This window comes from Poecilia mexicana, unplaced genomic scaffold, assembly GCF_051168715.1.
Source record: "Poecilia mexicana isolate PSO_F unplaced genomic scaffold, ASM5116871v1 scaffold_1, whole genome shotgun sequence".
Lineage (NCBI taxonomy): Eukaryota > Metazoa > Chordata > Actinopteri > Cyprinodontiformes > Poeciliidae > Poecilia > Poecilia mexicana.
The window spans coordinates 12,401,519-12,415,605 of record NW_028263370.1 but is presented as its reverse complement, the minus strand read 5'-3'; the positions used below and the strand labels follow the sequence as shown (position 1 = coordinate 12,415,605).

The 14,087-nt window shown below is 38.8% G+C and overlaps 1 protein-coding gene across 1 annotated transcript; it reads left to right on the top strand.

Annotated features, from left to right (window-relative positions):
• The first annotated feature begins 879 nt into the window (after positions 1-879).
• Positions 880-14,013, top strand: ptpn9b (protein tyrosine phosphatase non-receptor type 9b). The gene is made up of 13 exons (XM_014971737.2): positions 880-980; positions 3,530-3,673; positions 4,878-4,967; positions 5,199-5,323; positions 6,624-6,729; positions 6,816-6,926; positions 7,006-7,886; positions 8,005-8,101; positions 9,048-9,117; positions 9,842-9,920; positions 10,039-10,189; positions 10,378-10,585; positions 10,903-14,013. Exons 1-13 carry the CDS (start codon positions 948-950, stop codon positions 11,124-11,126), a joined length of 2,319 nt encoding a protein of 772 aa, XP_014827223.1. The 5' UTR covers positions 880-947; the 3' UTR covers positions 11,127-14,013.
• Positions 14,014-14,087: the final 74 nt, after the last annotated feature.

The window sequence follows — 14,087 nt, the reverse complement described above, 5'->3', positions numbered from 1 at the left end:
GTGCTCTATTAAACCTGTCCGACTGAATCTTGGCTGCTCTTTGCAAAGGTTCCGTATACATAAAAAGTCCTGCTTTTTATGGATATTAACAATAACGCATATGTGTCAATATAATAAATACGGATAATATAGATACCAAGTGTTACAAACTCAACCGCATTATTAAAAGAAATTAATACTTTACAATTGATAGATTATATTATATTTTATTATATTAAATTGTATCATATCATATTATATTATGATTGTATTATGCTAATGCAGGGTAGGACCAGAGAGCAGAGAGAGAGAAGGAGGAAGTTTTAATCATCTAAGCCTGGCTTTCTAAACTTAAGGCCAGTCAGAGCAGCAAAAGCAAATGAGGTGGATTAGCAGTTAATAACTGATGGTGTTATCTAGGACATATTACTGTGGAATACCATCTCTGCTGACAGATTATTGAGCTGTTAGCATATCATGATTATCATAAGACTGTAAAGTCTTCTGTCATATCTTCTGATTTGTTGCAAGACCGACTGCTACACCCCCCAAAGTCATGATTACTATGGACGACTCACTGAATGCACTACAACATTTAATTTCAATTTGTAAGAAATTTGTAGATTTTTTTTGGGATTTAAAAACATCATTTTTCGCAACGACCTATAAGAGGGTATGTTCTGACTTTCTGATTCTGGGAACTATTTGAACTACTTACAGTGTTAATTCTATGAAGCAACACTGTCGAGTTGCTTCATAGAAGTCAATATAAGATATTATTTGTGTCTCGCTGTTTTTCATAACTTCTAATCGACTCAGTGCTCTGTTGGAAAATGGGCAGACTGGAGCGGTCCATTAAACAGGCTGCCAGTAATCCACACAGTCCAGGCGGAGCCTCGTTCGTCTAACTCTGGGCGTGAACGAGCGGCCAGTGGGCGCGCCCGCTGCGACGTTGCGGAGGCTTCAAGATGGCGGAAGCCTTGACAACTCAGGAGCAGCTGGTAAGGCTTTCTTCGCGATTTTTTCCCTTCGCTCCCTTTTAATTTTCGTTGTGTATACATGTCATCATCCGTTCAATCTATGGCTGACCTCATTTAAGAATATATTTTATAAAATCAGTGGTTAAAGGAATAATAGTGAGGTAAACAGCCGTGGGCCGTTCGTTCGCTCGCTCTTCTAGACTACTGACTCCCGTGTGACTGACAGGAGTTAGCATGTGTGTTAGCCCGATGGCGTTTTGTAGTAAAGGGGAGAAATTAACCGGCACTGTGGTGTCAGTTGCTTAAAAACCCAAACTAGCGTGGCCCAAATACACGTGTTCGAGATGTGTATACTAACGTAACAGTTAGGCTTGTACCATTATCTCTGGACTTGTGTATGTGTGTTTTTGTTGGTTAACGTTAGAGATCCAGCTACCACATGTAACCTAGCCATTAGCTAATGCTAACAGCTATTGTTGACTTGCCTGGAATCACCTCAACTGCTGCTTTGGTGGAGTTTAAACATTTCCAAGGGCTAAATTCTACAATTGGGAATTATACATTCGTGTTAGTTTTACTTTAATTCTACACAGAGTCAGACTAGAAATAGACCGAAATCCACCTTAACAAGCGGCGGTCTGTCTGTCGGATGTACTATCATGAATTCGCCGAAATGATACTCGGGTTCCTAGAGTTGTTGTTGCTGTCGCTTTCTATTAAAGTTCTTGGTTTTGACATTGACGCCGCATATCAGAAGTCACGTTGCGTTTGAGACAGCAGTTTTGTTTTTATGATTGCTTGCTTTGCTCGTCATCTATACTACTTGACGCTCGCTCTCCCGAAAGCTTCCCAGATCTGCAGATAACGTTTTTATGAGCAGCAGCATCTCTCATTACCTGTGGCATGAATTCGCTTAATGACAGCTAAGCTATTCCTGGAGTGCATATGACTTGTTGCCCTCTTTGATCGTCCTGTGAATGTTGGAGAGCATTCTAATACTGATGTTCGCAGTAGGAAGTTATATAGGTTAGCTCTTTTACAACTCTGATAATGGTTATTCTTTCAGAAAGCTGAAGAATATCGCAGCTTGTGCTAGTGGGCACAAGCAGCAAGGCCCCAAAGCTGGCTTTATGTGTGGCTCATAGTCCTGTATTCAAACAGCGTCTTAAACTGACAACTAGAGAAGACTCTCAAAATGTTTTACATCTGAAAAGGAATATGGCACAGGGAGATCATCAGTATATATATTTTCAGGGAATACTTACCTTTTTGTCCAACTAATGAAATAATAAATACATTATTTAGTTTTAAATAGTTTGCTCTTGAATGGCCTTAATTTTTTCATAAAGTTGAGCATAAATATATTTATAGTGTTTTTTGTTGTTGTTGACAGCCTATGGGTACTGTAGAAGTTTAAGAGACTTCAATAATTTCCAGTTGCATGCTTGCTGGTTTTCGTTGTCTGTCTTTTTTTTTTTTTTTTTTTTTTTTTTGTTCACAAATAACAATTGGATGAAGAAAATTAACACCGACATCAAAATAACCTGGAACTCTGTTTGAAATTATACTTGTACACACACACACACACACACACACACACACACACACACACACACACACACACACACACATTATGCAAACATTATATAGTCTTTTTATCTTCTTTCCAGCATCCAGAGGCCATGACATGCAAATTAGAATGGGTTTGTTTTAGAATGAATAGACATTCATAGTAGCATTTTAAATATGGGCGCACCGATAAATCTGCCCCGAGTTCCTTAACTTTGGGACACTGGTGGGCAGCTGATACTTGCATGTGAAGCTAATCTTATCTACCTTGGCAAAGGTCTAAAAGTCAACCACTGTCCTTTTTTGAATAATCAGTAGGCAGGATGGGAGCTTCACTCCACAATTAAATTTGCACCATTAAACGTGCACATCATTTTTAAAAATGTGTTTTTAGGTAAAGCCTGCTACTTGTTGTCGGGGCTAAATCTGAGCCAGTTGGTGGTCTGCCAATACTGTTTTTTTTTTGTTTGTTTGTTTTTGGGGGTTTTTTTCGCTTTGAGTATTCATCAAATGTTGAATGTCTGCTACTGTGTTAGTTTTGTTTTTTTGCAGTATAATCTTTTGGAGTAACTATCTTTTCATCCTGAATTCAGAGTTAAACTTGACAAGACAAGAAGGTCTGGAATGTGTGTCTTAAACCCATCAGTATGCAATGGGTTTAAGAAGGCATTCTGTATTTGTTTTGCATGTGAAAAAAACGTATTCAGTGCAATTCTTTCTGCATTCACATCTGAAGGATCAATACATCCTACTCTATAAATGGCAAACTGAGTGTTTTCATTCATACAAGTTGCTGTCTGTATCATACACGTTACTTTAGCTCGAGATATAGAAGGCTGATCTGTTTGCCACCCATTAGATTTCATCCTTTATTTTTCTCTGTTTGCTTCCTCCAGCTTTGCTTCAATTGATATCTTTAATTTATTCCCAAACCTAATGGATAATGTTGCCTCCATTGATGATGTCTTCCATCAGATAGTTGATCTCTTTTTGTTTGTCAGGCTGTGGAGGAGTTCCTGAGAGAAGTGAGGAGCAGGGAGCTCCCCCACAGCGCTGGGCTTGTCTCCCAACCTACAGCTGTTAAGTTTCTTATGGCCCGCAAGTTTGACGTCTCCAGGGCCATCGATCTATTCCAAGCATATAAGGTATGCTTTGTTTCTTTCCCTGTTTTTTTACTTACTTGTACTTTCTTATTAAGTCCTACAGTGAGCTATGTTTTAAAAATATCTCCATTCACGGTGTCCTATTTTCTCAACAACAACAAATCCTAGTCTTTCTAACTGCAATAAGTGTTAAAATCAATTCAGCAAAATATTTGTCAGTGTTGGAACAGATGGCATGTTATGGTGAAATACTGATGTGTACTGCTGTTAGATCAGAACTTTTTTTGTCATTAAAGATTGTATAAAGTTTGTTTTTGATTACATACTGAGAAACTGTTGATCTATTTCAGTTCTAGTCCATTTCAGCCACAACTAGCGTTGCATAGTGAGGTTATAGTGAGTTATGGAAGGAATGGCCTGTGCTCCAACAAACCATAGTTTGTCATTTTAGACACTGATTGGCCTTGTACCCATGAACTGCACTAAGCAATCTAGTTTTAATCGGGTCAAACTGCATAGATGTGAGGCTTTCTGCAGATGAATATAAATATTTATTTTCCTCCTATGCACCAACTTTTGGCCCCATTCTTTAAATCTGTGGTTTTGCCCCAAATCGGTCCATGAATTATTTGGTTACTGTAGTTAATCCTTTTCCTTCTTCTTCCATTAGTTTCTGCACACTTTCTTAAACCTCCACTGTGGGAAGTTCGTTAATCTTTTCTGTGAAACCCTAACTACATGCAGATGCTGTCTTTTAAATACCAAAGTGCTATGTCATTCAGTCCATAGATGTCCAGTCTCAGAGCTGATATAAATCCCTCTGATGCGTAGAGGACCATTTGCACAACAATCAAATTTTTCTACATCTGTGTTCCTTTTTTTATTTATTTTTTTACAGAAAGCAATCAAAATGTTTGCAACCACAGAAAATCCTTTCCTATGACAAGGAAAATGTGCGTCTGCTGCACTGTTAGTTTGAGTCTGATATGTGGCAGCAGACCTATTAATAGCATTGTAGTGTTTGTGCTGTGAATAGCGTTTGCTTGCCTTTAAATATTTACTATCTCCCTATTGAGTCCCTCATTTCTTCCTCTATAATTTTCTGGAGTATGTCTTTTTTTCATGTTTTAATCTTCTGTCGTTCAACACATCTTTACCTGCTTTTCTAGAGCTTTTAAAAAAAACTGCTGTAAAAAAATACAAGGATGATAATGATTCCTCTCGGTCTGTCCTTTGTTTTGATTAGAATACCCGGATCAAAGAGGGTATCATCAATATAAACCCTGACGAGGAGCCCCTCCGCTCTGAGCTGCTGAGTGGCAAATTTACAGTCCTGGTTAGTACTAATGCAGTTCTTGGAGCATAATACAAAGGAACAACGCGTGTCTTGCAGTTGTACACCAGTCTAAAGGAGAAGAACAAGCTTTTAGAGGACTTTTATTACGATGTTCTCTGCAGACCTGACTGATTAACATGTGTAGAGCAATAGCAACATTTTATTTAATGTGCAATGTTTTTGTCTGGATTTTTCTTTTTTTTTTAATGACCTGTTGGTGGATCACCCCAGCCTGGCCGAGATGCTAATGGTGCTGCCCTGGCACTCTTCACTGCTCGCCTCCATCGGCCAGACATCACCACCCACAAAGCTGTTCTGCAGGCCATCATCTATCAGCTGGATAAAGCCATAGAGAGGTGAGGCATCGATATTCAGTTTTGTGTGATCAAACTTGGTTGTTGTTGAGCTGCTCTTTCATTTTTTTTTGTTGTCAGTTACTTAATTTATAAGGTATTAAAATTGTTTGTTTATGATGCTGTTAAATATTTTTAACATACTAAAAGTATCTAATAATGCATAAGAAAAACTAAATGCAGGCATTTTTGACATTTTTGCAAATTTGTCTTAGTAAAATAGTTTAACTTCAGTCAGACTGGAGGCTGAGTGAGTGTGAATATCATGCCTCAGATTCTGAATTGGTTTTATGGGTTTCTGTTGTGTATTTGTAACACATGGATATGCTTTGATGTAAACCTACGTAGCTCTGGCTGTATGTTGAGGGTCATTGTCCTGCTGAAAGATGAACTTCTACCGTCAAGTCTTTTGTGGCCTCTAACAGGCTTTTTACTGCCGTCTCTTTGTGAACAGTTCATTTCACTGCTAATTCAAAACATTGCAGTTTTGCTAAATTGTGCTGCTGACCATAGGATACTTTTACCGACCAGGAGTTGGTTCATTAATGCCAGTAAGAAGCTGTTTCCAATCTTCTTTCTGCCATCTTTCACTTTTCCAAACATGATCTCATGAAGCATGTTGATACAGTGGCAAAGGAGGTAGAAGCAGCAACCGGTCATTAAGTATTATAAAATAAAAGCATAGATGTTAATCAGAATATGCTAAAACAGTAATTTAAAGAAAAAAATCTTTTTTTTCTTTTAGTTATTCTGTTGTTTTTATGATTGCTTGGAAACAACATTTAAAATTAAACTACTTCAGTTCTATGCTCTTCTTAGGTGATCTTTGTATATGCCCAGATTAAATAACATGCATCTCTGTTTGACTGATTAAATGACTTCTAAATGCAGTTTGTTGCAGGTACACCTAAAAGCTATTCCCTTAATATATTGACCGCCTGCTCACTGCTACACTCTATCCTGCCAAATAGTTTTATAGGAGTATCAGGCTAAAGAGCTGGGTATAAATGCATACAATATCTTTTTGCTTCTACTGGAGTTATGTGATACTTTGTGTTGGTCCATTTCACAAAATGACATAAAAATAAATTGAAGTTTGTGTACAGTGAGGAAAGATGCAAAGAGAAAAAAAAATAATGGGCGATGAATACTTTTGGAAGGTGCAATGAACATGTGTAATTCATTTGAAGCTAAACAGCAAAATCTTAACAGAATTACATCATTTTTTTTCAGTCATGTCGAGTTGATCTTTTCGATCTTGCTCTTTTTTTTTAATGTGACCATCTTGTTCTTTTATTTGCAGTTTGGAAACTCAAAGAGACGGACTCATATTTATTTATGACATGACAAACTCAAGTTATGGAAATTTTGACTACGAGCTCTGTGTCAAGATTCTGAATTTGCTCAAGGTAAATATACATATTTATTTATACATTTGTGTGTTTTCTGTAATGAAGAGCTCGTTTTATTTTGTGCGTCTCCTTCCATTCCTCAGGGGGCGTTTCCTGCCCGATTAAAATGCGTCTTCATTGTGTCCTCCCCACTTTGGTTCCGAGCGCCATTTGCAGTTCTTCGACTTTTTGTCAGAGAAAAGCTGAGGGAAAGGGTGTGTGCATAAAATTTCCCGGGTGGACATTTATTAAGTCAGGTAATAGTCTTTTATAAAGTATTTTTCTTCTTCCCAGGTATCTACAGTGAGAGCTCACGAGTTGGTCAGTCATATTCCAGTCTCCTCCCTCCCTGAGCATCTTGGTGGGACATCCCAGTACAGCCACGTGGCCTGGATCCAGTCCTGTGTTAACATGCAGTCCAACACCGCCCCGGGTGACACACAGGAACACGACACACATGACTGTGTGGGAAGCCTGTTGCGCTCCTACAGCTTGGACAATAGCAACGCAAGCATTGGTACAGTGCCTTCCCACACCCTCCAGGGTACTGAGCGAGCTAACGCCAACTGCTACGATGACAACAATGCTAACCCTCAGAACCACATTGTCGGTGTGGAGGGCAGGACTCAAGGCCCAGGCCAGTACCAACAGGGCTCCAACTCCAGTGCAGACAAGTCGCAGGGGAACCACCAGCACTGGAATGGTACGGCCTTGAGCGGAGCCAACACAGGCGTTGGTCCCAACTCAAACGTGAACGGTCGTGGCTGCCGAGCCCCTACTCAGTCAGACACTCCCCCCAACACACCGTTGTCACAGAAAGCCGATGACGACCCAGCTGCCGGCATCACAATAAACCCCGCCAGCCGGGTTCAGAGCGAAGTTGTGAAGGAGGAGGATGAGGACGAAGAACGGGAAGGGGTTCCTCCGCTGCCTCAGAAAGCTCTGCCCCGCCCACCCAACCAGCCTGCATCGCAGTCCCCACCCCTGTCTTCGTCATGGGGTCCGGATGACGATGAGAATCGTTACACTGAGGTATCGGTTCACATGCCGGACCAGGGAGGAATGACGGTCCATCAGCTGGTGGAGTACGTCAAGAGGAAGAAGAAGAAAGGGATTTACCAGGAGTACGAGGACATACGCAAGGAGCCTCCAGCCGGCACCTTCGACTATTCCAAGTAAGTCTCAGTCTGTTTCACTGTGTCTAATGGCAATATCACTTAGGAAAACTGTCCAGACAGGAAGATTCACACCGGTCCATATGACCTCAGACTGAACTCCTAACTGTCTTTACAGGAAAATGTCAAATCAGATTAAAAACCGGTACAGTGATGTTCTGTGCCTGGACCAGTCACGGGTCAGACTCTGTCAACTCTGTGATGATGAAGATGAGGTAATAATCGTATCCCTTTCTGTTATCGCTGGCCTAATTGTTTCTTTTGTTTTCAGATGAATACATGTGAATTAATTAAGACTCTCTTGACAAAATCTGCAGATATTTAAAACTCTGTTTTCTGTTGCTTTTCAAAGTATTTTTGCCCCTCTCACATTTTGTCAGATTACCACCACAAACTTTAATGTATTTAATTTTTTATATAATATGATACTCTGAAAAGCACATATTGCCTGGAATTATATCTGTTATGTTTTTGGCTCTGTCTTCCAGCTTTGCTTTTTTATAGAGTGACATTCTTGCCCATTTACCATTGCAAAATATTTAAAGTTCAGCCAGAATGGATGGAGTGTTTGTAGAGATCAGTTTTTGCCATAGGTTTTTGCTTTGCTTTTGCCTTGACATTGATCAGATTAGTCTGATGAATAGACATGCTTTTATCCAAACGATGTTTTTGAAGCTCTGTTTTAGATTCTCCTGCAGAAATCACTTTTGGAGAAAAAAAAAAACAAAAACAAAAGAAATTAGGCCATTATTTTAGGAAGGTGGTAATAATTTCTTTATTATTGCCATTGTCATTAGTGAGCCGCTAATGGCAATACTGTCAACAGTTTCTCTCATCTCAGCTGTACATTTCTGCAGCTCCTCCAGAGTTACTCTGGTCCTCTTCTCTGATTAATTCTCTTTTCTTGTAATACTTATTTTGGTTTGTAGTCGTTCAATTTCTTAAAATATAACCACATTAATCCTTTCATCAGAATCCACTATAGCTGTTCGTCACATCGTCTATGAACCCATTTGTGTACTTTGTATAACAAAATATTTATAAAATGCTCATAAATATTATTAATGATATTAAACATTGATAATATTTTGCTGTTCTCCTGCCAGATGATGTCCGGCTGTTACCTGAACCTGCCTTTTGTTTTGTTTTTGTTTTTTTCAGACATCAGATTACATAAATGCCAGTTTTATGGATGGGTACAAGAGGAGCAATGCCTACATCGCTACTCAAGGTTCAAATCTCTTTTTGTTCTTCTTTATGCAAGTTTGGTCAAAAACTGTAGACCAATAAGTTGGTCCTGAGATCTGTTTAGTTGACTACTGTTTTAATACTTACCACAGTTGCAAACTAACACTCAGTGTTTTCATTATCAAACGAACAGTAGAGATAAATGGTACAGAGGAACAATTTTCCCCATCATGAACTTTAAAACGTGGCTCTACTAGTCTTGATGTATTTTAAAACCTGCCACGTGGTGAACGCACACACTACCTGCCTTTTGTGTGACGCTTGTGAACTGCAAATAGAGATGCACGTCTTGCCGTTTACGTCTCGTGTATGCGACTAGAAGCTGCTCTGTTGTTTTCCTCTCGCTAGTTTAGGGTTAAAAACTCTTTCCAGAAATGTGAGCAGTTCCTGTTTGTAGCGAAGTGAGATAAGAAATGCTGTTGCCCTGATCAATATTGGTCATAAACATTGTTTCAAATAGGGTTTATTAATTCAGAGAAATGTAGACATCTGTTTGTCAGATAAAGACGCATTCAGTGATTTGTGAAGTTAAACTTCTAAAATTTGTTTTCTATTTCATATATAAAAACAATCATTCCTTTTCTAATCCATCTTAAGAGCCACTGTGTAAAGACTAAAGAGCAACTGAAGGGTTTGGAGCTGCAGGTTTCAGGGCTCATTCCTCAGCAACATGAAGCTTTTTATTACTATGACTTTCTGTCCTTCAGGTCCGTTGCCAAAAACATTTGTTGACTTCTGGCGAATGGTATGGGAGCAGATGGTACTTATCATTGTCATGACCACCAGGTGAGACTTCATAATATCTACTGATGTCTTGATTGTCATTAAAACATTTTTGCAACATGTATAGAAACTCAGAATTGATGGCTAAATATTAAGTAAGCCTTTACCATGGTTTTCTTAGGGTTGTAGAGCGTGGACGAGTCAAATGTGGTCAGTACTGGCCACTGGAGGAGGGTAGAACTGAACAGCATGGATACTTTATGGTTAAAAACACACACATCCAGGTGTTTCAGGACTTCAAGCTCTCCTATCTTGAACTATACAACACACAGGTAGGTTCATACACAGGCTTGCATAAATTTAAAGCTGTGTGATTTATAAGAGATTTTTAAAAAAAAGTAAAAAAGTAACATCAATTTCAGTTATGGGGGAGCCTGTGAGATTATTTTTTGTGTGCACAGCCAGTTTGTAAGATTTCAAAAAAAAATTTATATATAAATTTTTTTACATGTGTTTGTAGTCTGGAGAGAAACGGGAAGTTTGTCACTACCTCTATGTCAGCTGGCCAGACTTTGGGGTGCCTAAAAGTGCTTCAGCTATGTTGGACTTTCGTGAGCATGTACTTGAAAGAAGGAAGGCAGCAGTGCAAAGCTTGGGGTCCAGCTGGAGGGGCCCTCCAGGGGGCCCTCCGGTGGTCGTGCATTGCAGTGCTGGCATCGGCCGGACAGGTAAACAACTCACCCGATAACACCTGTAGTTACAGTAAGCTTTGCAACAGGAAATTGAATTTGATGTCATGATGAATTTTACATGACTGGGTGAGTTGATGCTTTATGTGATGCAGCTAAATTTTAACACTCCCTTATTTTCATTCAAGTCTGCATACTTCATGTTTTTAAAATGTTGGATGCAAGTTCAGCTCAAGTAAAAAATACATCTATACTTATTATACGTTTTAAATGTTTGCATTTGCCTCTGTATTCTATTGAGTGTTGCTCAGTTATCTATCTCTTCTTCCTTCCTTCCTTCCTTCCTTCCTTGTAAGGCACATTCTGCACACTCGACATCTGCCTGTCACAGCTGGAGGATGTAGGCACAGTAAACGTTCATCAGACGGTGCGAAGGATGCGCACGCAGAGGGCTTTCAGCATCCAGACCTGGGACCAGTACTATTTTTGCTACACTGCCGTCATAGAGTACGCCCAGCGACATGGGAGACTGAGCCCAGTGCAGTGGTCCGACTCAGAATTAGAAACAGACAGCGAGTGAGACACATTTGCACGGATGGTTAGTTGAACATAAACAGAAGTCATAGGAATAAATATGAGAGGAGCAGCATTTCTTAGTAAAGGATGGAGGACATCCTTTGACCATAAAAGAGAGAGAGACGATGGAGACTCCAACCGTTGCTCTTCCCTCACACAAGATGCTGCTGAAGAGCCGGAGCAGAAAATGCAGTGCAGGAGAGACTATGCACTGCAGCAGCTATAAGCAAGCTGGCCTGCCAATAACCAAGCCCCTTTTTTTTTATTAAGCAAACTACAGAGGGGAGGGGGCTTGGCCTGCCCTTACACACGCCACGTTGACAAAAGCGTTGTACGACTTGTAGCATTTTTATATTGACTTGCACATGAGGAATGATAAACTTGAACTTTTACCCCTTCAAGCCCTCCGAATCCAAGTATCAGTTCCTTTTTATAATTCTTGTTCCTTTTCAAACAAGTCTGGTTACAGATGAAATGCGACGTGTGAAAAGGTGAAACTTGAAAACATTTCTTGTTTTATTTTTTTTGTTGTTTTTGTTTTTTGCTCATTTAAGAAGAAATGGTTTTTGGTGAGACATTTTGTGACTGACTATTTGCGAGCCATTTTGTTCATTTCCATTTTATTCAACTATTTCATATCCATTTTTATTTGATGACATAAGATTTATATGCGCTTTATTATTGTGCATATTTAGACTAACTTTTTAAAGCCAAAGTCTTCACCCTGAATGCTTGGATGTTTTCCTTCCTGAGATCTTATAGACTGAAATCCACATATATTCCTCTAACATACATGTATATTTTATTGCGCATAATAACATCCTCTGAAATACAAGCTTACAATGCCTAGCGGAATATAATTGACTTAACCTTGAGAGAGAAGGACTATGTAGCAAACCAGACTGAGAATAACTAGAGTTCTGGTTTTTAAACACATCTTTTTTGGCAAATCTCTGAGTCAGGTTCTAACATCATATTGCTGATATATGCTGTACATGCATTAAGACTGGACGTTCTTGAGTAATTTGGCCTTAATCCGATTCACTGCCTCAAACAGAGCCTTGGAGAGGTATTTATACCCCTTGAACTGTTTCACATTTTTCTCGCATCACAACTGCAGACATCCTTGTATTTTAGTGGGATTTTTGTGTTATAGACCAAGACAAAGTATTTTATAATGTGAAGTTAGGACATAGTTTATAAAAGTTTGTGCAAAAGAAAATCTGTGGTGTGAATTTTTATTTTAATTTCAAAAATAATTTTCTTCTTGCTACTTTTCCGCACAGGACAGATTTGTGAATTGCTGATGGTTGTGTCTGTCAGCAGGTTCTCTCACCTAACCTGTGGATCTAAGGGCGTTTAAAACAGTGCATCATTGTTCTTCCATCCCACAATTATAAATGACCGTGTTGATCAATCACATAAAATTCTATTAAATGCAATGTGGGTTGCTGTTGTGGTACAGGATGTGACATAGTTCAGTGAGAATGAGTACTTCAGCAAAGCACTGTACTCGTCAAAACAAAATCACCTTTTGAACTTGTAATTCTCCTTTTTTTTTTTTTCTTTTTTTTTTCTAAATCTTCCTCCCTTGACACAATACTTGTTTGATTCTTGAGGTGTTTTGTGCCTCAGATAACGGTGCCTTCATGTTTTCCTTAATGTAATATCTTGCTAGTGTGTTGTAACGCCCAAACTAGTGCACTTGCTTACTGCACATTATGTGTCACAAAGGACGTCCAGTTTAGAGCACACTACTTAAAAAAACAAACAAACAAAAAAATAAAGTAGTGTAGTATTTAGTAGTAAGCTCTGGTTTGAGACATGGCTATAGTTTCATCTTTTGACCTCAGGGGGTAACTCTAGTTTGTTTGTTTTTTTTTTAAATGTGTCAAGGATCAGTTTCTGGGTTTGTCTCTGATAAATTATCATTTAAGAAAAACATCCTTTTTTGTATTTTTTAACTGTATTTTATCCTACTGTATTTGTCTTTGTACTTCTTCAATATCAAAGTCCGTGAATGTGGGTACGATGCTACAAAGAAAACAGACCAGTTATTACATATAATAAGCTGAACAAATCTCAAGGGGAGTGAAATGTATATTTTTTGTTGTAGACGGATACATTTTGTTGAAAATTGTAACTTGTCATAAGATTTTCAGAACTAACATGTAAAAGTGGTGTTTGTCCAGTTTTGGGCAGCTTTTCTTTGGGGTGGGGGACTGTAACTCCTTTTCTTTTTTTTATTGAGGTTTTATTACAGAACCCTTTAGTAAGGATGGTGTTACCATCCAGTTATCTCATACCCTAAGCCAAGGACAAAGCAAAAAAAAAAAAAAAAAAAAAGCTAACACAAGGAATAATTAGCAAAAAAAAAAAAAACTATCTTAAACATAAGCACCTGTCATTTCTGTTGTATGTATAAAAGGAGTTAATCAGCATGGAAAGAGCCTTGAATGTTTTTTGGGGTAATGGTGTCAGAAGATAGTCAAACGTACACGGATATTTTCTTGTGAATGTGGACCCTGCAACCCTTAATGCCAAAGGCCCAGGCTCACCTTATTTTTTATTTTATTTTTATTAACATTCTCAATAGCCTTCTTGCATGGACACTACCAGTACAGCCTTTCATTCATAGAGCAATTCCCCAAGTGTTCCCCAGAGCACATGGAGAACGTTCCTAACATTTATGTAAAGCCATGTTAATATGAGAAAGTGTATGGGGGAGTGCTGGTCCCTGTGCTTTTACTTTTAATTTTATATGGGGAAAGATGGAACGCAATTTGGACTGGTCTTTGTTTTTCACATTTCAGTGCTTTAAGTTAATGTGATTGAATTATGGCCTTTTACATGCTGTCAACCCATTAAAGCAATGATCTTACTATCTTGAATGAATGCAGACCTGGTGTTGTATCCACTTGACCAAATAGATGTGAACATTTAAAGCATATTTTCACTTCACTGC

Bases quoted from the DNA above. Each gene is read 5' to 3' on its own strand.
- ptpn9b (XM_014971737.2), top strand. From the start codon at position 948: ATGGCGGAAGCCTTGACAACTCAGGAGCAGCTG. The intron at 6,730-6,815 runs GTAAATATACAT...TCCATTCCTCAG, and splicing joins AGATTCTGAATTTGCTCAAG to GGGGCGTTTCCTGCCCGATT. The intron at 10,190-10,377 runs GTAGGTTCATAC...ATGTGTTTGTAG, and splicing joins TTGAACTATACAACACACAG to TCTGGAGAGAAACGGGAAGT.